The 26437-nt window shown below is 41.5% G+C and overlaps 1 protein-coding gene across 1 annotated transcript; it reads left to right on the top strand.

Moving 5' to 3' along the window:
- The first annotated feature begins 5912 nt into the window (after positions 1 to 5912).
- trhrb (thyrotropin-releasing hormone receptor b) lies at positions 5913 to 11479 on the top strand. The gene is made up of 2 exons (XM_034201567.1): positions 5913 to 7024; positions 8399 to 11479. The coding sequence occupies exons 1-2, from the start codon at positions 6242 to 6244 to the stop codon at positions 8822 to 8824; spliced, it is 1209 nt and encodes a 402-aa protein (XP_034057458.1). The 5' UTR covers positions 5913 to 6241; the 3' UTR covers positions 8825 to 11479.
- The last annotated feature ends 14958 nt before the right edge of the window (positions 11480 to 26437 follow it).

Here is a 26437-nt window from a genome sequence, read left to right on the forward strand (position 1 = left end):
GAAGAAGAAGAAGAAGAAGAAGAAGAAGAAGGACGAAGGAAGAGAAGAAGAAGAAGAAGAAGAAGAAGAAGAAAACTTGGAGGGATGAATGAAACCCTCTTTAATGGTCACACATGCAGAGCACACAGCACACACAGTGAAATGTGTTCTCTGCTTTTAACCCATCCTAGTACCAGGAGTCTAGTACTAGGAGCAGTGGGCAGCTATTGTACAGCGCCCGCGGAGCAATGGGAGTGAGGGGGGAAGGGGGATTTCCGGTGCCTTGCTCAAGGGCACCACGGCAGGGCAGGAGGTGAACTGGGACCTCTCCAAGTAGAAGTCTACACTCCAAATAGGTCTGGTTGGGGACTTGAACCGGCGACCCTACGGCTCACAGTCCAAGCCCCAACTGGCTGCCATAGATTTAGTCCCTAATTTTGATCTCAAAATGGACCAGATTGATGCATTTAACTTCAACATTAAAAAAAAATCTTCCCGGAGGAGCTTGCCCCCGGACCCCCCTAGAGGAGGTGAGATCCAGCACCTGCTCACACCCCCTGTTAAATTGTCTCACCCACATTGAGGATGCTTCCTACGCCCATGTTTTATTCCATGTGTCAAGTCAGGCAAATTGGGTCCAAATGTTATTGCATCAATGATCTGTTAACATTAAAATCACTAAATATATGCCATAACTATTTTGCTCTAGGCAACTCAAGGGCTCAGGTAATGTGATTACTATATGAATAATTGTCCAAAATAACATAAAATGCATAGGGTTTTTTGCTAAGTAACATACTTTCGTCGCCGGCCGGCCGATACATGCCGTGCATTAAGCCTGTCTGTCAATTAATCCCCGGGCCACTTTTTCCCCCCAGTCCGCCCCTGCCTACAGCTCCTAAAGCATATAATCAGGCTAGCCGTTGTGTATTTTATTATGTGAAGCACTAAATGGTTTTAATAAATATGGACTCTTTGTTTGTATGTCTACTAAACTAAAGCAAATAAAGAGAGTAGGCCTGTTATACTGAGTGATATTAAACACACTGCTCTGCTTTCTGCACGGACCTCACAGCTGTTCTCTCTGTAAACATCGCGTTGCGATGAGAGCAGTTAATAAAATAATATCCAGGGGATGCATGCAGAGCTGTCATTGGCTGAGATAAATCCGGCCGTGCGTCACGACTCTTTGAAACATCTCTGTTCCCGGAAATGCATCCGCGAAGGAGCCGTGGAGGACCCATCAGTGTATCCTCGGTTATAGCTCCTCCAGAGAGCCTCCTCGACGCTCGATCCTCTGTCCTCGAAGTGCATTTAGAGAAATTAGATGTCCTTCAACATGGCGCGCTGAAATTCATTTCCGGGTCACTACCGGAGGACCGAGGAGTCGAGGAGTCGAGGAGGGGGATTTGATGAAATGAGAAAGGGCCACTCTCACTACCCGATCTGCAGTGCACATGTGCGAGAGAACTCCGGACGGCAACCCAACAAGGACACTTGACACAGTGGCTTTTGGCAAAGCTGAAAAATAAAACTCGAGAGAGATGAGTTATTGTTATTACAACGTGACTTCACTATTATTTAACAACTCTTTTCATTGGGTTCTTTTATTTGGGGTTAAGTACATTGTCAGAATAAATGAGAAATGGATTTAACTTCTGTTAGACAGCTATATGCCATAAATGTTTGCACAGTAAATATGTATTCAGTATGATAGCTGTCTTGTCTAACAGAAGATAAATTCATTTCTATATGGCCAACTCTCCACCTATCAGGGGATTGGGGGGTTGGGCCACGGCCGGCCATTGCCGCTCGAAAGCACTGGAGACGTTGTAGTACATATGCCAGGCCTGTAAGTGGCGCTGTAGTCTGCCACGAAAGCAGCGAAGAAGACTTCCCGCGCATGGTTGCCCTTCTGTTTATTCTCCGCTGTGGCTCTTTATCTCCCTCCCCGAGGCAAGCCTTTGCTCCTGCTGCTGTTATTCATTGCAATCCCTCCCTCACTGTAATTCTCTCCGGTTTGCCACCAGCAGATGACAAACACCCACCTCTCCTTCTCTTCCAAGGGACGAGGGGACCGTGCGGCAGAGTTTCAGTTAGATTTGTTTTCGCCGATCAACATGTCCGTTAAAGTTTAAATCTTCCGGACAAAATTAGAAAAGTGCCGGTCAAAGGTCTTCTTTGTTATTTATTGAGCTTTAAAACAAATGAATAATGACTCTATATAATCATATAAGAATAAAACACGGAGGACGGAGATCTCTTTTTCTCCCCCTCTTCTGACAGCCCAACAGCTGATCTCAAAGCACGCTCCCCTCTCCTGCAGGGGGGCGTGGTCAGCTGCAGCTCATTTGCATTAAAGCTATGTCACAGAATCAGCCCCTGCAAAAACAGGGCTGGAAAGAGCAAATAGATGCGAAATGAGGCATGGCTAAAATGCAGGATCTGTTTGTTATTTTGATTTATAGACTTTATATAGGTATGGCCCTACAATATATTGTTCAAATATAGCATGATAGGTCCACTTTAAGATGTCAAGGGAGATATATGCCTCATCATCAGTCATTAGGGGCATGCACAGCCCCAGTGTCAGCAGAAAGTAATTCAAATAATAATTCCCAAAAAATGCAAATAAATACATCTTAAAATATATTTTAAGATCATGTTTAATCATCTGATTTGTCTGTACATCTACTGTTTTTCAAGTGGTTGACCAATCATAACAAAGACAAGAAGCTAATTAACCATTTAATCATCATAAAAATATGAACCTGAAAATGAGCATATGTCCTCTCCAAAGTTGAATTTTCAGATTGCATTTTCTTCATAAGTTATTAGTTAGCATTTCTTCCGGATTGATGCCAAGCAATCATCGATCAGCTGTAACTTGGAAATGCTCCAAAGAACATTTATATTTTTTTCATAATGATTTACGATAATGTGATGACACTTGCAAATCGAGGGGTGAGAACCAGAGGGGCGTAAGTGACATTTTGGTCAAAAATGAGTTCTATATATCAAATGAAAGCTCTCGATGAGCTCTTTCTACTGCCAAAAGGGTGCAGGTGAATTCTAAACCAATCCAGAGTTATTTATCAAAAACCAAAAGACCTAACACAGAACACACTGAACTATTTGGGGCCAAAAGGACGTAAGTGCACTTACGCCCTTTTGGCCCTGAGAAATGTATTATGGGTCAAGCCTTTGGATTGCACTTGAGTCAAAATGGCTGACACCATATGTAAGCACGCTATAGGTCAACCATGAGAAGAAAGCTTTTCACTGCTGAAGAAGTGTTACGAATCTTATTTCAAGATGCAGAAGAGCTTGATGAAGAGAATGAAATAATCCAGGATTCAAAGTCAATGCTGAGTGACAAAGGAAACTTAGTTTCTACAGATCCATCTGCAACAGAAAATTCAACTCATCAGAGATCAGCACATGCATGTTCCAGTATCTGTCAACTCTTTCAGGTACTGAGCATGTGGTGCTGTACTCTGACACATGTGGTGGGCAGAACAGGAATGCTGGTTTTAGTGCCATGTGTCTCCATGCAGTCAACACCTTGCCCATCTCCATTATTGACCATACATTCATGGAATCTGGACAGAGCAAGATGGAATGTGACAGTGTTCATGCAGCCATTGAGACCGACAGAAAAAAATGGCCTTTGTACAGTTCGGAGGGTTACTACACTCTTGTGAAGATGGCAAGGAGGAACAGGCCATAGAAGGTGATTGAGCTTGGGCACAGTGACTTTCTGGATTTCAAGTCCTTCTCACAACACAACACTAGGGCTGCTCGATTATGGCAAAAATCATAATCACGATTATTTTGGTCAATATCGATATCGATTATTCATTGACTTTGAAAACATCCATTTATTGAACTTAAAAAAAGAAATAATAATAATTTGAACAGTATCTTTTTAACAGTTGATTACCCTGAACTTTAAGTATAACTCAACTGCAAAGTATTCAGCTGAAGCCACATCTTTTTTAAATTCCCCACGGCATTTGTCATATAGGGCAGGCAGTGCAGATCTGGTGAAATGATGCCGAGATGGCATCGCTTAACGCTTGTCCATAGTGTTAGCCAGTTGCTTAAACCCCTGGTTGCTAACCGTGCTAACTGGGCACATGCCTTTAGCTATGTAGAATGTGATGGCATGTGTTATATCTTGTGTCTTTGCAAGCTGGTTGAGTAGGCCTTTGCACTGTAAAGCGCATCCTTAATTGATGACTGTGATGATGGATGAAGTCGAGGGGGCACGCTCGTGAACTGTCAACAGGGGGGCGGGGGCCTCGCTGCGGGGAAACTGTGGACCTCGTTGCAAGCCAAAATCGTAATCGAGATTAAAATACGATTAATTGCACAGCCCTACAATACACGGTCTGAAACAGAACCAAAGACATAGAGGGACAAACAGTTCGTTGGCAGAAAATGAAATGGCTGCGCTACACAATTCTCAAATATGAGCTGTCCGACCAAGCTGCAAGTTGGAAAGCAGGAGACCAGAGGTGCTCATGTAATTGAACCAAAGAAGATGCACACAGGTCCACCTGGGATCACTGCTGTGAAAAAGAAAGACGTACTCACACAAATGGGAGTATCCCTCACTCTACTTCTACCAGTCTTTGCAAGTCATTCAGGCAGAGTAGGCTAGTATGTCGTTTCAAATCAATCTGAAACGTACATGATCTGCATGAACTATGCTGTTGTCGTATATAATTATATTGCTATATTTGACATATGTATGGTTGTTTTTTGTTTTGGCTCTCCTGTAAAGTTGGTCAAATGTCACTTACGCCCCTCTGGTTCTCACCCCTCGAAATGCAGTCAGCAAAATCCTTCTTCTAAAAATGGGATTTAATTTAGTTAGATTATAAATGACAAAGTACCTAAAACTTCAACCAAAGAGATGCTACCATTGATCAGCTCCATCTTCCAGGGACTGCAGGGCATCCCATAATGCCGCTCTCTTTCAAGGTGGCAGCCTGTCGAAGCTGGTTATCTGAGGTGAGACCGCCCTGAGAAAAATCGCACATCTAACAAACTGAATTCAGATGTTAAGGTTCAAAATTGCTCTGAAGACGCACACCAACCGTGAGACTAAAAACTAAAAAGACAAAAAAAGAGCCGTCTGCCAGTTCGGCTGCATGATTAAATCATCTTTACAGGCAACACTTAGCATTAGTTTGTTTTGTGCACCCACTGTACTGTACCATGATATGAAAATGCTTCGTTGTTTAAAGAAAGTTGGTCAAAGTGTTTAATAATGAACTGTGGAAAAGTGGAACTGAGATGTGTTGTGTATTCTAAGCAAAATCATTTTGTAATAGTTAGACAAATGAAAGTACCAATTTGCATCAACATTGATGGGGTTACACAATTAAATAAATAAGTAAAAATAGCATCAATAAAGACCATACATTTGACCACTTAATATTACCACAAATGTTGAATTAATATTAAGGTGGTAAAACTCTACTAAGCTAATAATAATAATAATAATAATAATAATAATAAATAATAATAATAATAATATATTTTATTTAAGGCTCCTTTCATGACACCAAGGACACCGTACAATTTGTTAAATATTCTCAGATAATATTCAAGGTCAAAACAATTATGCAGGTTGTACTCAATTGGATAAATCAGATTATAAAATAGTAGGATTAACACAATAATGCCAAATGGAACGACTTAAAATGATGCTACAAATTGTTGCCTATTTTTTAAGTTGTGTATTAATTATTTAAAGTGTAACCTGATGTTTGTTCTTCTCATCACATAAAATGAGAATGACACAACGATGCTGTTTCATGTTGGCGTTTGAGCAGCTTTGATGGAGGGGGAGGTCCGGTGAGGGAAATGTAATGATGGGCTAATCCCCTCGCATGCGTAATGAAAGCTTGTGCCAACAGCAGGGCTCAAAACCAAAGTGCCATCTGCCTGACAGACACACTTTGTTCTGACGAGAACACTGCGACGCATCGCTTTTTACGCACCACACCACCGCGGAGGTACAGCTGATTCCCAGCAGCTCTTTGACACATTATGATATTTGGAGTATTTTCACGTGCAGCACACGTTAAGGTGCTATTCTGAGCTTTTTCAGATCGATAAACACTTTTCCCGGACCTGCAGAGTAGATTTATCTCCTTCCATTGCGCGTAAAAGCTATTCGGTGCGCCAGGAGGCAAATAACCGCTTAAAGAAGTCAACTTTTTCTCTGATTTTGAGACAAATCATCAAGATGGAAAACTTTACAACAGCTCGGGAGCTGAACCACACTTTGGGGGTTTGGACGGACAACAGCCTCCAGTACAAAGTGATAAGCTGTGTGCTGCTTTTCGTGATTTGCGTTTTAGGATTCGTTGGCAACGTTATGGTCATCCTGGTGGTGCTCACTACCAAACACATGAGGACTCCCACTAACTGCTACCTGGTGAGTTTGGCGGTGGCTGACCTGATGGTGCTGAGCGCGGCTGGTTTACCCACAATCACAGAGAGCATCTTCGGATCCTGGGTGTTCGGACACTACGGGTGCCTCTGCATCACCTACTTCCAGTACCTCGGGATCAACGCCTCCTCCTGCTCCATAACCGCGTTCACCATAGAGAGGTACATCGCCATCTGCCATCCCATTAAAGCGCAGTTTCTGTGCACCCTCTCGAGAGCCAAAAAGATTATCCTGTGCGTCTGGGCTTTCACTTCCCTGTACTGCGTGATGTGGTTCTACCTGTCAGACATCCAGGAGCTGGTGTACAACAACATCACCATCATCACGTGCGGATACAGAGTGTCCAGGAAGTTTTACCTGCCCATCTACTTCTTTGATTACGGAGTTTTCTTCGTGGTGCCGCTGATGCTTTCCGCGGTGTTGTACGGACTCATCGCCAGGATCCTCTTCATCAACCCACTGCCCTCCGACCCCAAAGACAAGAAGAAGAACGGACAAAACAACCACAGCAACACCAAGAGGACCAGCTGCAAGAACTCCCGTCACTCCAGCTCCACCGCCACCTCCCGCAGACAGGTGGGTGCTGCGACCCTCATACACTGTGACACATCCTAAACCATTGAAAATATGCTGATGCTGTTTCTGAAAATGTCGGGAAAGTGCAAATACATTGTCCTTGTACTTGAGCAAGTAACATTTATAGTAATGATTTTACACATGCATAGGAATACATACAATAAAAAAGTGTATCAAATATTTGAAATTATTTTAACTTCCATCAACTATGTGTTACACACTCACAAATGCATTACTACAACGATACCATTATATGGTTTAAAACAAAAAGTATAACACTCAGGAGCCTTTTTCTCTGCATATATATTTATGTACATTTTACGAGTTACTTATCCATCCTTTTACTGAGTTGTACTATGATATTTAATTGTAATAGGATATTTTTGTAGTGTAGATTGCATACATTTACGTAAATACTCTCATCACTTTTTCCACCACTGTAAAAGACTCAAAAGAATAAAACTTCATATAATGTAACTTAACGTTATAACTAACTAACCAATTGAACAAAAATACCCGGGGGTTTGGGCCAATGCGCTTTCCTTAAGCCCCGCCTTCAATCTGCTTTGTCACGTCCAGTCTTGGCTAACGGATAGAGGGAAAATAACTGTTGATTAGACATTAAACGCATTTCACTTGAAGAACCAAATGATTTCAATAGGGCTATTCAAGTGTTCCTACTGGGTAGTTGATTTAGCTGAACAAATATGATGCACTGATTTAAAGATGTCTCTTTTGCAATGCAAGGTAACGCAGCGTCCACATGGCGGCGTGCGTTGAAGCTTGCTGGCGGGCGTGTCTGATGCTCGACCAACAACCAATCACATGAATCTCCCGCCCGACATATGATTTGATTGGCTAACGCTTCCATCGAAGCTTCAAAAGTTGAACATTGCTTCAACGCACGTGTGTAGGGGCCGTTGCGGAGCTACACACGGCGGCGTGCGTTGAAGCTTCAACGCTTCTGCCCATTCACTTTGAATGGGGTGACGTCACACTTTGCCGAACTTAATTGTTTAACTTAATTAAACTTTAATTGCTTCAAAAGTAGAGCAATGTCCTACTTTTGAAGCTACGACGGAAAAGTCAGCCAATCGAATCATATGCCAGTACAAGCTCTAGCCAATCAAACCGCGTGCTTGTGTGTCTGGGGCGGGAGATTCATGTGATCAGACAAGCCTGCCGGCAAGCTTCAACGCACGCCGCCGTGTGTAGGCATTGTAAGGGGAAAATGTATTTTTGGGCTCAAATTATATTTTGTCTGACACGCTCGTTGTAGTATCACCGTTTGGCCACTGGTTCACAGAGGCTTGCTATACAATAAGGAGTTTTATTGCAGCAGCAGTTCCTATTTCTGCGTGTCGCCCCCTACAGGTGACCAAGATGCTGGCTGTGGTGGTGTTCCTGTTTGCCACGCTCTGGATGCCGTACCGCACCCTGGTGCTGGTCAACTCCTTCCTGGACCGAGCCTACCTGGACAGCTGGTTCCTTCTGTTCTGCCGGATCTGCATCTACCTCAACAGCGCCATCAACCCAGTCATCTACAACGCCATGTCTCAGAAGTTTCGCGCCGCTTTCCGCAAGATCTGCGGCTGCGGGAGGAAAGGCTCAGATAAACCGGCCGCCTACAGCGTGGCCCTGACTTACAGCGCGGCCAAAGAGACGTCCATGGTGGAGAGCATCGACCCCTTCACCACGGAGCTTGAGGAGCTCACGGCCACCGACGATCTGCTGTCTGATCAGAAGATGATGTTCCCCGACCCCTGCGTGTACGAGAAGGAGAATTTCAGCGACGCCTGAGCTTTGTTTGCGGAGGGTCAATCAAGAATTTGAAAAAGTTGACTAATGTAGTCCGTTGAGTAGAATATGGTTTCCTGAGTGCCTGCTGACCTTTTCAGAGCCAGAGATGTAAACACAGATTACAGCCGCTGATGCGTGATGACAGTGTTTGAGGCACAAAGCCCAGAATGATGCCGGACATTGTGAAGCAACAAACACGGACAGATAAGCACCCTCTTATTGCACAGCTGTTATCTTATCCTGGACCTACCCAAGTAATAAACTGAGAATGAGTCCACAAAACATGAATGTGAACACAAAATTCTCACTTGAGATGTACGGTGTAAATAACTCCAATACCCAGAAATCCTGCAAACTGACACGTTTACCATCATAGCCGCTCAGTGATGCTCATACCAAAGAGATGACAGAAGCAAAGAGAAAAAAATGCAGAATTGAAGGAGTTGAATTGCCTCTTCATGTCACGATTTACCATTATCCAAGAGTGAATTGACTGCACTGTTCATGCTGAATTTCAGGAAGGGTGTTTTTCCTCAGATTCAGTGTGAAGAGAATATATTTTCACACCAATAAAACACCTCACCCGGTGCAGCTTTAATACCTGTATGCTCCTTGATGTTTTCAGGGCAGGCAGCCCATTAAAGGGTGAGTCACACCTGAAGCTTCATGGACAGAACTAGCTCTATTATTATTGTGAAGGACTGCGTGCGTGACCTCGAACAGGATGAGAAAACCGAGACAGACTGTACTGAGTTTGTTCAGGAGGACCGGGTACAGTCTTTATATAAAGCTCTCCTGAGGCTTTGTTAAGATGTTCTTTTGCAAAGCGATCACTGATAGAGAGGGGAACCAAGTTCATAAAGTGCTCTGTAAATTAAATGCAAAAAGTGCCATAATAAAGTTTATTATGTGTTGTTTCCACAGTAACATCCAGTTTCTAAGGCATATTTTATAATATGTTATTACGTCATTCGCAGGTACAAAAAAATCCAACATTTTATAATAAGACAAATGCAAGAACAACCTTTAGTTGCTGTTTATCATTCAGTGTGAATAGATTTGCCTTACGTTACTGTATATCAGCCTGGAAATACAATTGTGTCTGTTTACTTGAATATGTGCCAATGCCATAATGAATGATATATTATATATAGTGTCTGTGAGGAGTTACAAGTCGCTTTAAACTGGTTAGAGCAAATATACCACTCCATCCAAAAAGAAAATTAAATATACAAGTAGAACCTTTATTGAATAACAAAAGGGTGCAAAATAGACACCAAAATCTATTAATTCATCGATATTTACAACTATTCAATGTGTTGAAGTTTGCACCTGAAACCACACCCACCTGTGATGTCACCGTGTACTGGCAGTACATTGTGACATCACAGCAGCGAGGTGTTTGAAACCACAAAAATAAGACACTCAATTCCAGTAAATAACAGAAATACTACAAACAGATAGCTTTGCCTCTTAGCATGTTCAACTGGTATTGTTTTTGGTGCCAGTCATTTTCCTAAGAACTGCCAACAGGGTGGGACGTGTGCCAAAACAAACAGCTCAACAGGGACTTTGATAACATAATATCTGTCCATTGATTTGTATTTAAACAAACAGATTGCTGTTAGTAACCTGGCTAAAGTAAAACAACCTACAGTATTAGTACCTACACAGGTTTTGTTACTTACAGAGCTAGCTTAGTAGAAAGAACATTTATTTCCTTCTTTGCCTTAAGCAGGGCTATTTAGCCAGGTTGCGTTCCCATAGTCAACATTACCCTGGATGTTGCTATAGGAACACTTAGGACTATTATTGTGAAAGGGAGTTCCTGACCTGGAGGCAGAGAGAATTGCAACGGAAACCAATCTAAAATCTGATGGTGTCATTATTCTACAACCATAACATTGTGCAACATTGACTTCATAATGATAAGTTAAAACAAAATTGTATCTATTGCTTCTTTAATGGATGTATTTATTAATAATTTAAAAAGAACAGTTATTTATCTCAGCTTTCTAATAGTTCACAGTTGTAAATGTAAATAAACGACAGCCTTATACACATTTATAAAATATGCCTTATTAAATGATGGTACTGTAAAGCCTTCACATTTGAAATCATTTGTCTAGAATTCTCTCTCGGAAAAAATAAGTGTTTAATGTTTATTTGAGCAGTGGTGCAGCCTAATTGCTTCACACAGTAAAATAATGTATATACAGTAGCGTTACAGATTAACATAATATATTTCTGCTGCAGCACCAGCTCCATCAAAGTGTTCACATTGAAGTGAAGTGAATGTGTGGGTCCGTACTTTGTATCATGTGAACTGTGGATTTAACAAACCGTGGCTCTGCTGTTTGGCTCTGTAGTTGTGACAGCTCTCAGTGAACATGGCTGATGGACGTGTGATGCTTCAGACATGAGGCTGTGTGTGGGGAATGTAATTGGGCTGCAGAGGAAGACGAAGCTCTCGTGTACCAACACTGTAAATGTCTTTGAATATTAGAGTCATGCATTAGTGTGTGTTGCCTGTGTATTTGAATTGTTATTTATGGTGACTCTTCTGTTTGTCAGGCAGAAGCTATCTGTATATTATTCTCTAGCTTTTGTTATTGCCCATTAAAATGATATGTAATATTCTGTGATTTTGCTGAATTTGGAAGCTGCTGCCTTGGTCTTGCTTTTTTAGAGAAATGTGATGCAGTGGGTATGTTTGATGGTTATATAGAAATTGCAAATTTGTATATTTTATGTTCCAAATAAAGTTGTTTCTATTAAATTATATGATGTTTTTACACATTTCTGGGTACAGAACTGTGCATTTTGGGACATAACATCTAATTTTTTATTATAAATGAAACTGATGACATGAGCATCCAAGATTTGTATAATCAACTGTTCCTTCTGCTCATTGTATCTCTTCACCAACACCCACACTGAGCAGGTCTGGGCTGTAGTCAAAGGACAGGCAGGAGAACATTCCAAAGAACAAATCCAAAGTGTCTGAAATTACTTTTCTTTCTTGGACATTCATTAAAAAATACTCCTTGCAGCCAAAATAAATGTTTTCCTTATCAAATTAAAGATATCAAGTGCTACACAAATATGGCGTTAGTGCACCAGCTATACGTAAGGTGGTCAGAAACCTTCTCTACACATTCATGTCAGAAAAACAACTCCAAACAAATGCTGATGTTTCTCTGTATTGGACAGATGTATAAATAGTAACGTTGGATATAATAGGACGTTGATATAGGCCTTTTTCAACTGCTATGTACCTGTTAAAGTCAATTAAATGGATCCTTTCATTTGTTTTACGTCAGCTGTCAAACAGGTATTAATATTTCAGCTCAGGGTGAACGTCTCCTGCATTTAGCTTTCATGTCTGGTGCTTTCATATAGCCCCCCCTTCCAACATTTACATAAACACTGCACTTCTCAATAAATGTAAATTGTGCTTCCATCTACAGCGCATCGGCCAATTTAAAGTCTGAGAACAGTTTCAGTTAACTGCTAATTTACTGCCATAGCGGAGGCTTTACTGCGTGAGTGGAATTTCAAAAGGCTTCATACAATTTCTCTGGAATGTAAATAATGTGTTGACGTGTGCCAGCCCACAACGTGTGCACAGATGCTGCTCTGCTGTCGGCTCAAGGTTCAGATGTGAGACAGTCTATAAAACACCTTAGAAAGAGACTGCAAGGGCGTATGGCACTCTCAACTCTTTCCAGGACATGCCGGGGCCCTGCCGGCCCTATCTGTGTTGATAGGTAATAAATTAAGAGCAGTGAATCATCTTAGAAACAGGAAGCGCTCAAACGTTTGTGTGAGTTTATCTAATTTAGCAGTGATTCCATGTCAGCCACAGCTTGTTACAAAAAACATGACTGATAGTGTGTTTAATAAACTTAAACTAGCTTTATTAAATGTCAGGTCTTTGGCAGGAAAAACATTTTTAATCAATGATTTTATCACTGAGCACAATCTCGATTTTATGTTTTTAACAGAAATTTGGATTGAACAAAATAACAGTGCAGCTGTTCTTATCGAATCAACCCCTCCCAACTTTACTTTTATGAGTCAGGAAATAATGCATAAGAAAGGGGGTGGAGTTGCTATTCTGTTCAATGATTCCCTTCAATGCAGGAAGACATCTTATGGAAACTTTGATTATTTTGAATATGTGGCCCTTCAGCTGAAATGCTCCTCTCGAGCTCTGTTCCTAAATATCTATAGACCACCCAAATACTGTGCAAGCTTTTTTGATGACTTTACTGAACTGCTGTCTATAGTGTGTATTGACTTTGACCGTCTAGTCATTGTTGGTGATTTTAACATCCATGTTGACAACCCCCAGGACAGAGGGGCAAAATAACTGTTTTGTGTTCTTGATAGCTATGGACTGACTCAGCATGTGACGGAGCCCACGCACAATAAGGGGCACACTCTGGACTTAATTATCTCAAAGGGTCTGAATATCTCTAAGGTTGTGGTGACTGATGTTGCACTCTCTGACCATTCCTGTGTTTTCTTTGAGAGCTCTATTTCTGTTCACAAAAATGTTCAAAAAGAGGTAACCACAAAGCGATATTTAACTGAAAATACTAGGGAAATGTTTACTCAGAATTTTTCTTCCACACTTGCCCCTGCTAACATCTCAGTAAATGAGCTAGTAGATCATTTTAATTCAAAAATTAAAAATGTTATAGATGCCATTGCTCCAACTAAGGTAAAGGAAGTGTCTGGCAAGAAAATATCTCCATGGAGAAAGGCCATGACCGTGAAAACAGAAAAAAGAGAATGTCGAAAAGCTGAACTTAGGTGGCGAAAAACAAAACTCCAGGTTCACTTTGAAATCTATAAAGAGAGACTTGGCCTTTATAATTTGGAATTCAAAAACGCACGACAATCGTTCTTCTCTGACATCATTACCAAAAACAAAAACAACGCACGTGCCTTGTTTGCTACCGTCGACAGACTAACTAACCCCCCAGTGTCAGTAGCCTCTGAATTTCTATCCACCAGGGCGTGCAATGATTTTGCCTTTTTCACTGACAAAATTCAGAAAATCAGACAAGCAGTCAGTGCCTCTGCATCAGGAACAGCAAATGTGTCCCTATGTCCACCTAACATCAATTCAAACACCATGACACAATTCCATCAGATTAATGATAAAAACCTAGAGGACATTATACAACTTCTGAAATCCTCCTCCTGCTGCCTTGATATTATTCCAACAGGATTTTTCAAAGATGTTTTTCGTTGCATGGCCTCAGATCTACTTCATATAGTAAACAAATCTCTTCACTCAGGTATTTTTCCACAGGCCCTGAAAACTGCAGTCATTAAACCACTCTTAAAAAAGAATAATCTAGATGCTTCAGTAATGAACAATTACAGGCCCATATCAAACCTCCCATTTCTAGGTAAAATCATTGAAAAAGTTGTTTTTCAACAGTTGAGTAATTTCTTGCATTTAAATAACTGTTTCGATGTGTTCCAGTCAGGCTTTCGTCCAAACCACAGCACTGAGACTGCTCTTGTAAAGGTCTTTTAATGACATCCACTTAAACACAGACAGTGGCAGAACTTCAGTGTTAGTATTATTAGATCTCAGTGCTGCGTTTGACACTGTTGACCACAGCATATTACTAGACCGACTGGAAAACTGGGTGGGACATTCGGAAACAGTTCTAAATTGGTTTGAATCCTACTTAAAGGACAGAAAAAACTTTGTTTCTATAGGTAAATACACATCTGAGTTGACAAATATGACATGTGGGGTTCCTCAAGGCTCCATCTTGGGGCCTCTTCTCTTTAACATCTACATGCTACCACTGGCTCAGATAATGAAAAACAACAAAATAAGTTACCATAGCTATGCAGATGACACACAAATCTACGTAACAATTTCACCAGGAGACTATGCTCCAATTCAAACACTGAGTAAGTGCATTGAACAACTCAATGACTGGATGTGTCAGAACTTTCTCCAATTAAACAAAGATAAAACTGAGGTAATGGTTTTTGGAGCCAAGGCAGAACGTATAAAAGTTAGTGCTGAGCTTCAGTCTGCAATGTTCAAAACAACAGATAAAGCCAGATATCTAGGTGTAGTCATGGACTCTGACCTGAATTTTAACAGTCACATTAAAACAGTTACTAAATCAGCCTACTATCACCTGAAGAATATATCTAGGATTAAAAGACTAATGTCACAGCAGGATTTGGAAAAACTTGTCCATGCTTTTATCTTCAGTAGACTCGAATGGTGTCTTCACAGGTCTCACTAAAAAATCTATTAGGAAGCTGCAGCTGATTAAGAACGCCGCTGCTCGAGTCCTCACTAACACTAAGAAAGTGGATCACATCACTCCTGTTCTGAAGTCCTTACACTGGCTTCCTGTGTGTCAAAGAATAGATTTCAAAAATACTGCTGCTGGTTTATAAAGAACTGAATGGTTTAGGCCCAAAATACATTTCTGACCTCCTGCTAAATTATGAACCATCCAGATCTCTCAGGTCTTCAGGGACTGGTCAGCTTTCTGTCTCCAGAGTCAGAACTAAACATGGAGAAGCAGCGTTCAGTTATTATGCTCCAAATATCTGGAACAAACTCCCAGAAACCTGCAGGTCCGCTGCAACTCTGACTACTTTTAAATCCAGGCTGAAGACTTTTCTTTTTGTCGCTGCTTTTAATTGAACTATTCATATCTTAGACTGCACTGTAACTTTTATCCATGTATTTTTTCTTTTAAGGTTTATTTTATTAGCTTTTCTTTTTAATGACTGATTTTAAATGCCTTTTTCTTAATGTCTTTCATTTTTTGTAAAGCACTTTGAATTGCCTTGTACGGAGCCCCTAAAGGGACATGTAAAAAAAAAAAAAAAACAGAGAGAGAAAAAAAAAAGTCAGGATAACGAGTTAGTATCTCGTGCGCACGAGAACGTTTCTCTAACTCGTTATCCTGACTTTTTTTTGTACTAACTCGTGCGCACTTTTTTTTGTTGAGAAAGTTACCGGTGCGCCAAGGAGGAAGTGAAGCGCACAGGAGACAACCATTTCATTGCAGACTGTTATGTTTACGTGGGGAAATGACAGTGCATACATTATTTGAGATATATATCGTACTTAGACGGCTAGTGACGGGCGGCCCACTTTGGTACCGGCCCAATGGGATTCGTCCCGAACGTCCCGATGGCCAGTCCGCCACTGGCTCTGTGTGTGTGTGTGTGTGTGTGTGTGTGTGTGTGTGTGTGTGTGTGTGTGTGTGTGTGTGTGTTCTGAGTGTTTGTTTCCCTATAAAACAGCTGCGGGCAGCAGGTACTCTGAGAGTCACGGACATTAATTCGTAGATCAAAGCAGACTGGTTTACAGACTCGCCAGTGTTTTGCCAATCCGGTGCTTAAACCAATAGCTCTACACCCCTGGCCGAAATGTCCATAAAATTAAGTCTGACTTCAAAATATATCTCAAATAATGTATGCACTGTCATTTCCCCACGTAAACATAACAGTCTGCAATGAAATGGGTTGTCTCGTGTTCCACTTCCTCCTTGGTGCATCGGTAACTTTATAAAAAAAAATAAAGTCAGGAAAACGGATTTGTTTCTCGTGTGCACGAGAACAAATCCGTTTTCCTGACTTTATTTTTTTTCTCTCTGTTTTTTTTTTTTTTTTCCATGTCCCTTTAGGGGCTCCGTAGCCTTGTGTTGAAAAGTGCTATATAAATAAACTTGCCTTGCCTTGCCTTAACTTTTAGCCATTCCTCATGACAGTTTTTGATTTTCCTTTATGTTACCTTTTAACCCCATTTAGTCTATACCTAACATTAAAGGGGCCTTATTATGTTTTTGTTTTTTTCCTTTCCTGTAGTGTAGGTTTTTTCTGCATGTTAATGATCTGCAAAGGTTAAACTTTTTTGTTATATTCCATGGAATGCTCTTAACATCCCGATAGCAATGAATATCTTAAGTGCTTTGACAACAAATCCATACAAACATTTAATCTGTGGAAGCCGTGGCGCTGTAAAAAGCACGACCAATCATCTGAGCCGGCCCGGCTAAAGTAACTGGATGGCCTACCTGCCTGTCAGCCTTCCATCTGTGCACAAACTTATCTCGTGCCCTCATTGGTCATGTGGCGTTCCTGTGTGTTGGAAGAGGGGCTCTGTAAGGAAGTGGCAGATTTTTTCCGGTTGTGTATTTTCAAATTCTAGCGCACTCGAGCTGGTTTCTCCAAAATTACCTACCCCACCTTTAAATCCCTGTGTTCCCTCCAGATGGAGTTTCTCTCAATCATAGAAAATGTGGTTGTTAGTAGGTGACTAAATAAGACTAAACATTACGTCAAGCATTAGCCACCTTTAGCTTAGCGGTGGTGACCATAAGTCATGTGACTTGTGATGTAGTCCGTTTATATAGCATAATGATAGCTTTTTAATCCTGGCAGTTACGATAATAGGGGTTTAATTATGTAAATATGAATCCCTATTTCCAGGTCTGTCTCCAAAAATATGTCATCACTGCACCATTTTATATACTATTTTAGTATACTTTTAAAAACTCAAACTTTGTCTACACAAAAACGTTACCAAACACAGCTATGCCACCACCATTGTTTGACTGACAGGTGATTTCTGGCAATTGCAGAGCAGAAACACCACAGCAATTATCCATTAACAACAAAAGGACAAAATAAAGAACCTGCAGATTGAAATGACTCTTGAATATGACAGGCTATAATTAGCATGCGGGCTGGGGGCCTTAATTAGATACATCACAGCACTGACCCTCTGGAAGTGAGCATCCTCGCTATAATATGAAGAAGTCTGAATCAGTCTTAATGAAGTGTCAAAACAGACAAGGTGCAGAGGAGGCACTGAAGTGAGAGGAAAGGGAAAGGGAGAAATATAGCACAAGAGGGCAGGGGGAGAGAACATGAGGGAGGATGAGCAGGACATTATTCAGGTGCACAGAGCTAGAGATAAGATACTTTCTGGATCATTAACTATGTAATAAAAGGGTTTCAGCACAATACAAAGAGGGTTGTTCTTTGATAATGGCACTGTAATGTTCCTTAGGACACACTGGACAGAGACGGCAACAAAGACAAAGGGTGGTGTAATTACAGCTCATGCATTCTCTTTTTATGAATAATTACAGAAGAAGAAAAACGCTCTGTTCGAGGAAGAGTCAGATCTCCAACTTTTCATCAGAGTTACAGTAAGCGGCATTATTCTACATTTGTATTATTGTCAATAAATCCTAAATGACTAACAACATCAAGGAATTGATCCACCTACCTTTGAGTTGAACTGATTTATAACTCAAAATGCCTAACTGGGTGACATGTCCTTTCATTACAATGAACAAGGGCACTACATTTGATTTTGAATGAATCATAAATTCACCCTCCTGTTACCGTTAATACAGACCACAGCACTATGTGTATTAATCCACAGATAGTCCTTAGCAAACCTGGGGACAAATCACCTTTGCTAAAAACGACACTTTCCGTCTTTTGTTGGAATATACTTTTTTTGCAAACAAATTGTAGTTTTGGTCTTTTCGTGAGATTTATTGATCATAATAAAAATATAAAAGTTACCAACTTCTACTTTTAAAGCTGCTTTAATCAATATTTCACATCAACAATGGATCAAAAGACAGTGTGTCATGTGACAGTAGGCGATAGATAAATTGATGATAAAAACAATTTTTTCCCCCGTTATAGTACAGCTAGTGTTTAAAGAATAGTTTGACATTTTGTGAAATGTCAAAATACCTTCTGCAGCTAGTAGCTAAGCATAACAAAATGAAATGGGGGAAACGGCTAGCCAGGCTCTCTGTGAAGGTAATAATACCACCTACAGTACCAGACCCTATCAATCTCACTTTCTTACACACTGTTTGTTTGGCTTATTTTAATTTAATATATCGATATTTGTCTTGAGTTTTTTTGTGGTTTATTGAATATAAACCACGATATGTTGTAATGGATAAAGCCCAGGGGCAGACTGGCTATCGGGACGTTCGGGACGAATCCCGATGGGCCGGTAGCCCGGTACCGAAGTGGGCCAGTCGGACCACTCGACGCGGCCCACTGCCCCACTCCGATCGGCCCACTTCGGTACAGGTGAAATTGTAATCAGCTTAATGCTTGGCCCATGTATACGAGTGAACGTGGATCGCTTTATTTAGTGATCGGATACGATCGGAAAAGCATTCCATGTAAATGGGGCTATTGATAGGTTGTCAAACTTGTCAATCTTATGTTTTCGAAAGTAGGCTAATAGATGAACTGAAGGGGTTGGGCCGGGAGAGATGAGTCGTCTCTTCCAATTGGAAAGAGGGCGAGGCCCGCGAGGTCCACTCATCAGACAAGCTCCCTAGCTCCGTATGATGATTGATCAGTACATTAGCTAGCGAAATTGAGAAAGACAAGATGGAGAACAGTAAAAAAAGAAAGGGTGGGGCTGAAAAAGCCAGAATGAAAAAATGAAAATTGCTACACGAAGATGCTGGAACATTTTCGAAAATCACAGAGCTGTTTAGTAGAAGGGCTCCCGCTCCCAGTCGCAGTAATAAGGAGGAGAATGTGTGTGGGGCTGGTGCATCTGAACGTCCCGGGCTGAATTTGTGTCCCAGTCCGCCCCTGATAAAGCCTCAGCTAAAGGAAATGTAATTCAATGTTACTGTGTCTTTTTCACCACAATAAATCTTTTGTGATCACTGTGGGTGTTTCTCAATGTCGAGTAAAGCTGCTCCAGAGCCACTATTTCAAGCATACGACGTTATCGAGTGCCACCGAAGGACTGTTCCAATGTCCAGCATACCAGGGCTGAAGTCGAATAGTCCATTTAGCTTAGGAACCTTCCTAACGGAGTGAAATGACCCGGAAGTCCCTCAGTGGCAGCCATGATAAGTGCCGTTCCAATTCTCTAGATGATAGGAAACTTCCTTTATAACCTCCTTTAGCTTAGGAACCACTGGACCGCCCTCACCAAAAGGAGAGGAGAAAATGCTGCCCCACAATGCCTTGCAGCCGCAGCATTTGCCGTCACACAACAGTCGGCCGTTCACGGAAACAACCGATTATGACCGAGAAATGATATCATGAATGTTACGGTGCTTATTAAGCATTTTAAAACGTATGTGGTAAGTTGCCAAAGTGCTTTTTTTTGAACGTTCATCAGTATTATAATCAAAAAGAGAAATATGAACGTTTGTTTTTACTGAAATGATCAAATAAAGTCAACATCTCACAGTCTTTACTGAGCTGTGTGGGGTTTGTTCAACTTTTAAAATATGTTTGAATGGTGATATACACAGTGATAGATGTTAAGGACTAACGTTTATAATAAATACATTTGTATTGATTTTAAGATCTTTTCATAGTTCATACAATCATACGTATTGGGATCATTTGTATTAATGTGGACCGGAGGGAGAGGGTGAGAGCATACGTTTCACTTTCCTTTTTTATTTCAATTCCAACTTTGGTCATGAAGAATATGTTTCTCTGTTGTCCACGTTCATAAAGCATAAAGCAACAGCATCAGAGCACGGTGCAGAGTCTCTAGATGAGTTTACAGTAATCCATCGTTCTTATTATACATCCATGTTGTAGTCCGCTGCATAGAAAACTGTAGTTTCCATAGTTTCCCCCAGTGGCGTAGCCAGGAATTATTGTATGGGTGGGCCTGGAGAAATGTAGGTGGGTCAGGGGGAGACATATTAAGCGTGGGGTCTGAGCTGAAACTTCATTAATGATTTTAATGATTTTTTAATGCACTAATAGAACATAAGTATAAATTAGCAGTGAAAACAAAAAACATAGGCACGGCGGCCTCAGAATGTGTGTAAAACTGACATCCACATAGGGATGGTATCGTTAAGGTTTTAACGGTACTACTACTTTTATCGATAGCGCTTATCGATCCGGTCCTTTTAACAGTACTTTTATCGGTTCTTTTGGAGAAAAAGAAAAGAATAAGGTAAACTAACTAAACAAATTGTGAACAAAACTAACATTGCTTTTTATTTAAATTAAATACATAATATTTCACATCAAAAGAAACAACAATGTTTTAACAAATCGTATTAAATAATCTGATGACAGAATTGTAAACAGAATAGCTGAAACTTTAACAAAATAAATAACTCAGTTACCTCTAATCATTAACCCATGTTTGTATAATGGAGTTAACTCCGTGTGTTGCTGCTAGCATAGGCTACATAACATACCTGACGTGGAAACGTTACTCGTGGATGGCCGGGGCTACATTTCTCCGTCTGAATGTGGTGTACTTTTGCAAGATGTTTTGACAAATTGCTCGTGTTACCGCCCTTACATGCTAAACTCTTATTCCACTTTTGGTAACGAGTATTGTCCACATCGACATGGCTATAGTTTAACCACACCTCGGAGCGCGTTCTCTCCGCCATCTCCTCCGTGTGTGTGTGTGTGTGTGTGTGTGTGTGTGTGTGTGTGTGTGTGTGTGTGTGTGTGTGTGTGTGTGTGTGTGTGTGTGTGTGTGTGTGTGTGTGTGTGTGTGTGTGTGTGTGTGTGTGTGTGTGTGTTGCTGCATGTAGCAGCTGCAAGGGCGGACTGGCCATCGGGACGTTCGGGACGAATCCCGATGGGCCGATACTGAAGTGGGCCGGTCGGACGATGTGGGCCGGCCGGTAACCGGCAGGGCTCGACATTAAATGGCCCGCTGGCCCGGAAGCACTATTTAGACACCCCGGGCCAGCATAACGTACTTTCCACTTGCCCGCTCGGGTCTCTAAAAATATTTATTTAAAAAAAATTGTCCTGTGGTATTGATATTTTGACTAGCAATTTAGTTAAATTGTTTCGTTTATCAACGCTACAACATAGCGTTCCGTGAGTCGGGTGTAGTTGTTGGGTGAAACGCAAACAGCTGTTTGCTGCGGAGCGCAGCGGGAGCAGGCTCCCGTGAGCGGGAGCGCGCTCCTTCACTACAGACTGTCCCGCCACCTAACCATTCGCCAAATGTTTTTAATACCAGCGGTAACCGGTCAAGCGCCGGGCAAAAAACAATCTTCAAATAAAAGAAAGTCACCGGAGGAGTTAAAGGAGAATGACAGGGAGCATGAGAAGAAGAGGGAGAGACAGTTTCAGCCAGCTTGATCGATGGAGTTGGCTGCAGTGATGCGTCCTAAAACCCTTTTATAATCTATCGATTAGATTTATGATTAGAAAATTATAAAAGTAGGGTAGACATGTGGAGATTATCCGGCTGAACAAAACGTGCATTTATCAAACAGGTTTGTTTTCCACAGACCTTATTTCCAGCTATTTTCCAAAACCCTTGTCGAGGGAACCAGCAGCTTACTTCCTGGTTTTAGGATGCGTCACTGGCTGCACCTCTCAATATGATGCCAATATAAACAAGGCTTTCTGTCTGCTCTGTACGTCAATGCCGACCTATGCTGACAAGTAAGTGAAGAGTAGACAATATAAAGGTATTGGCGAAATGTCCCAGCAGTTTAGGATAATGAAGGTTCTAATCAAATCAAATCAATTACATAGCCATTACATGTCTAACTCCTAATGACAGGAACACTGAAAAAATTGTTATGTTAAATTTACTTAATTTTATTAAGGTAAGTGGTTGCACGAAATTAATTTATCTAAATCCAGATATATTTTTTAAATTCACTGTAGGCCTACTTATTATTTTTTGAGTAATTTCAACTTAATTATACTGATAATTTTCAGCTTAACTATTTTGAGTAGAATTTACTCTCTAAACCCATGTTAAGTATACTAAAATGGACAATGTAACTGTAACCCTTTTTGTACATTCAGATCAATTCAATAGTTTAATTCCTACATACAAAAATTAAGTTGAATTTAATTAAACATTTTCAGCCATTATTACTATGTTAACTTTCAATATATTAAAATAAAACAAACATATTTGATACATACTCTTACTTTATTATCTTGTACAAAATGACGTAACATGAAGCATGTGTCTTAAACATCTTCTGATTCGATAAAAACAACATGCAACTGTCATGGCCTCCACCTCCTGTGTGTGAGTGTAGGAGTGGAGACAGGTGTGTGGGAGCCAGGCGTCCACAATCCAATCACCTCTGCTATAAGACTCCGGCCCTGACTCCTCCAGATCGTAGACTCTGTACCCACAGTCAGTCTCTAGCTTTGGAAAGTCTTTGATTGCGATTCCCTGTTTGACCTGTTTTCTCCTGTGCCTGCAGCTTCAAGCCAGCCTGACTCCTAGCTCCTGTCTCCAGACCACCTCCAACGTTGGACGCTGTCCCGCTCCTCCTGGCTCTTCTCCCTGCACTCTCCAGCCTGGTCAGACCTCCGTTCCCCTCTCCCTTGGACTCCGTCGCTTCCCTGGCCCAGACCCCCCTGCCTACTGCCCAGTATTATTCAATAAACTGTTTTATTGTGCTTGAAACTCTTTCCTCCTGTCTCTGCTCTGCTCTTGGGTTCCCTGCTAGCCTTAACAGTACAATCTGGCCACTGTTAAGGCTTGCAGGGAACCCAGGAGCAGAGCAAGACAGGAGTTTCAAGCACAATAATAACATTTATTGAATATTACTGGGGGTCTGGGCCAGGGAAGCTAGACGGAGTCCAAGGGAGAGGGGAATGGAGGTCTGACCAGGTTGGAGAGTGCAGGGAGAAGAGCCAGGAGGAGCGGGACAGCGTCCAACGTTGGAGGTGGTCTGGAGACAGGAGCTAGGAGTCAGGCTGGCTTGAAGCTGCAGGCACAGGAGAAAACAGGGAATCGCAATCAAAGACTTTCCAAAGCTAGAGACTGACTGTGGGTACAGAGTCTACGATCTGGCGAAGTGGAGGAGTCAGGGCCGGAGTCTTATGCCAGAGGTGATTGGATTATATACACACACACACACACACACACACACACACACACACACACACACACACACACAAACACACACACACACACACACACACACACACACACACACACACACACACACACACACACACACACACACACACACACACACACACACACACACACACACACACACACACACACACACACACACACACACACACACACACACACACACACACACACACACACACCGTTTCTCAATCGCGCGTACACATGCTGCAGAGCCACTATTTCAAGTATACTACGTCATCGAGTGGTGCCGAATGCTGGGCATTTAACATGCATTCAAACAGTCCTTCGGCGCCACTCGATGACGTAGTATACTTGAAATAGTGGCTCTGCAGCAGGTTTACTCGACATTGAGAAACGGCCACTGACTAGGCAGAGGTGGAGGCCATGACAGCAACAAAGTGCAGTGGAAACAGACATAGTGAATAAATCCTGACGTAACATGAAGCATGTGACTTAAACAGCTGAGGAGGATGTAACCTTCCTCACACTAATACATGAAACAAATGTCTTCCAAGTCCATCGAGATTTCCACATTCTTCTCCCAACCTTTGAGGTTTGACTGGTGTTTTTGTAATGCTTTAATGGCATTGGTTCACAAGAGCGGCTGAAGAAATCCTACAGTCCAGCATGTATCTTGTTCTTCAGTCCAAGGACTTTGGGGGAAAGCCTTTCACCATCCATTTGCAAGAGCACTTTCTGAATGAATTCATAGCAGTACCTTAGCTCTTTGGGGTAAGCCATGTTCAGTGTATAGATGACTCCCAGCATGATGGCACAAGCTCGGGCTACAGATCCAATGTTGTCCAGAATAATTAGTCCTTCAACAAAAATCCCAACGTCGTCATAATGTCCAGGTTCTCCACCCTCCTTGTTGATGACATATATGCCCATGGTAGATTTCTGCAGGTCTCTGGTGACGTCATCTCCTTCGATGTCCTGTATATTTAAAGAAAAAACATGTATTTATTCAATATATGTAATTTTAATGACATACTTTATCGTATAATTTTTTTGTAATATTGCTCACATACCTATTAATCCCTTAAAACAAAGCTGGTCATATTGTATATATTTCTGAATCAAACTAAATATGTGTGAGGTGTTTTTAAAGATTTACGTAGGAACCAATAAGCTTGGTGCTGAGTTTCAGGAGTCAGAGACGATTGACAGATGGATTAAGACATTGTTGATTATGGTCTTTCCATTGGACAATAAGAAAAACTATGAATAAAGCCAACCTCGTCGTATAAATAACCAAGCTGATGGTTTGAAATGCTTTAGTCTGTTGTTGAATATCAACATACATACATACATATAAATATTCTCAACCTTCATGCTCCTTATAAGGTAAAACATAATGATCTAAAATGGATGCCTGACACTAGGATCATAAAACACTACATGTGACTGGCAAATGCAATTACAATGACTCACCATATACTCCCGAATGAGATGTCCATCATCCTCACCAAGGTGGATGCAAAGAGCCTTGAGGATTGCTTCCCTTTTAAAGTTAACATCACTTGTTGCCTGTGTAAAAAAACTGCAATTATTAAAATATTTCTAAATACATCAATAATAACAAAATTGTCTATAAATTGTAGAAGATTTACAACCTGTAGTAACCTAAATATACAATATAATATATACAATGACTTCATTATACATGTAAATGGGATGCCCTAACTTAAGTATGTTAAAGAATTGTGACTTACTGTAAATGTATTACAATGTCAGAGGTCTGAATGTGTTAGGGCGATAGCACTGTTTACAAATTCTACTCATCCAGGGGCTTTTCACCAAGACCAATGCTCCGTTCTTCACAGTTCACACCTGGAATCTGCCTAGTACAACCACAGTCTGATCTGTTGGCAACTGAGGATTAAGTGACTTTCTCAAGGCAGGTTCTGCTTTTTCACTTTCCCCACCTGAGGATTGCATTTGCACCTTTCGGAGAGAGAGAGACCGGAGCATCTGCTCACTACGAGGGTCAGAGAGAGAGAGACCGGAACGTCTACTCACTGCGAGGGTCAGAGAGAGAGAGACCAGAGCGTCTGCTCACTGCGAGGGTCAGAGAGAGAAAGACCGAAGCATCTGCTCACTGCGGGGGTCAGAGAGAGAGAGACCAGAGCGTCTGCTCACTGCGAGGGTCAGAAAGAGAAAGACCGAAGCATCTGCTCACTGCGGGGGTCAGAGAGAGAGAGACTATCCGTGCTGAGTGTGCTGACTTCTCGTACAATGTTCCACTGTCTGGCTTCCTGCATAAAGTCAAGTGCTCGGCGCAGTTGTGGCGAAATGTCGCTCCTCTGTTTTCATTTAAACAGCTCCTTATATCTGTTAGCGCAGCTTGCTAGCACCAGATGCTAACAACAACAATGCACGTAAGGTCTCTCTCTCGCTCGGGCCACACATACACACACCCTCCCGGTCCTCCCAATAGCCAGTCGGTGCCTGCCGGTGAGCCTGGAAGTGTGGTCTGCCACAAGCGGGCGGCAGGAGCGGTGTTAAATGGTATTTTAAACTCGATGCGCTCTGAAACTACGGGGCGACCGAGGAAAAAAAATACACATGCGTTAATCACGTTAAAATAATTAGTGGCGTTAATTTTGTTTTGCGTTAACGCGTTAATAACGCGTTAATAACGCGTTATTAACGCGTTAACTTGACAGCCCTAA

Source organism: Gymnodraco acuticeps, unplaced genomic scaffold, assembly GCF_902827175.1.
Source record: "Gymnodraco acuticeps unplaced genomic scaffold, fGymAcu1.1, whole genome shotgun sequence".
In the NCBI taxonomy this organism is placed as follows: domain Eukaryota; kingdom Metazoa; phylum Chordata; class Actinopteri; order Perciformes; family Bathydraconidae; genus Gymnodraco; species Gymnodraco acuticeps.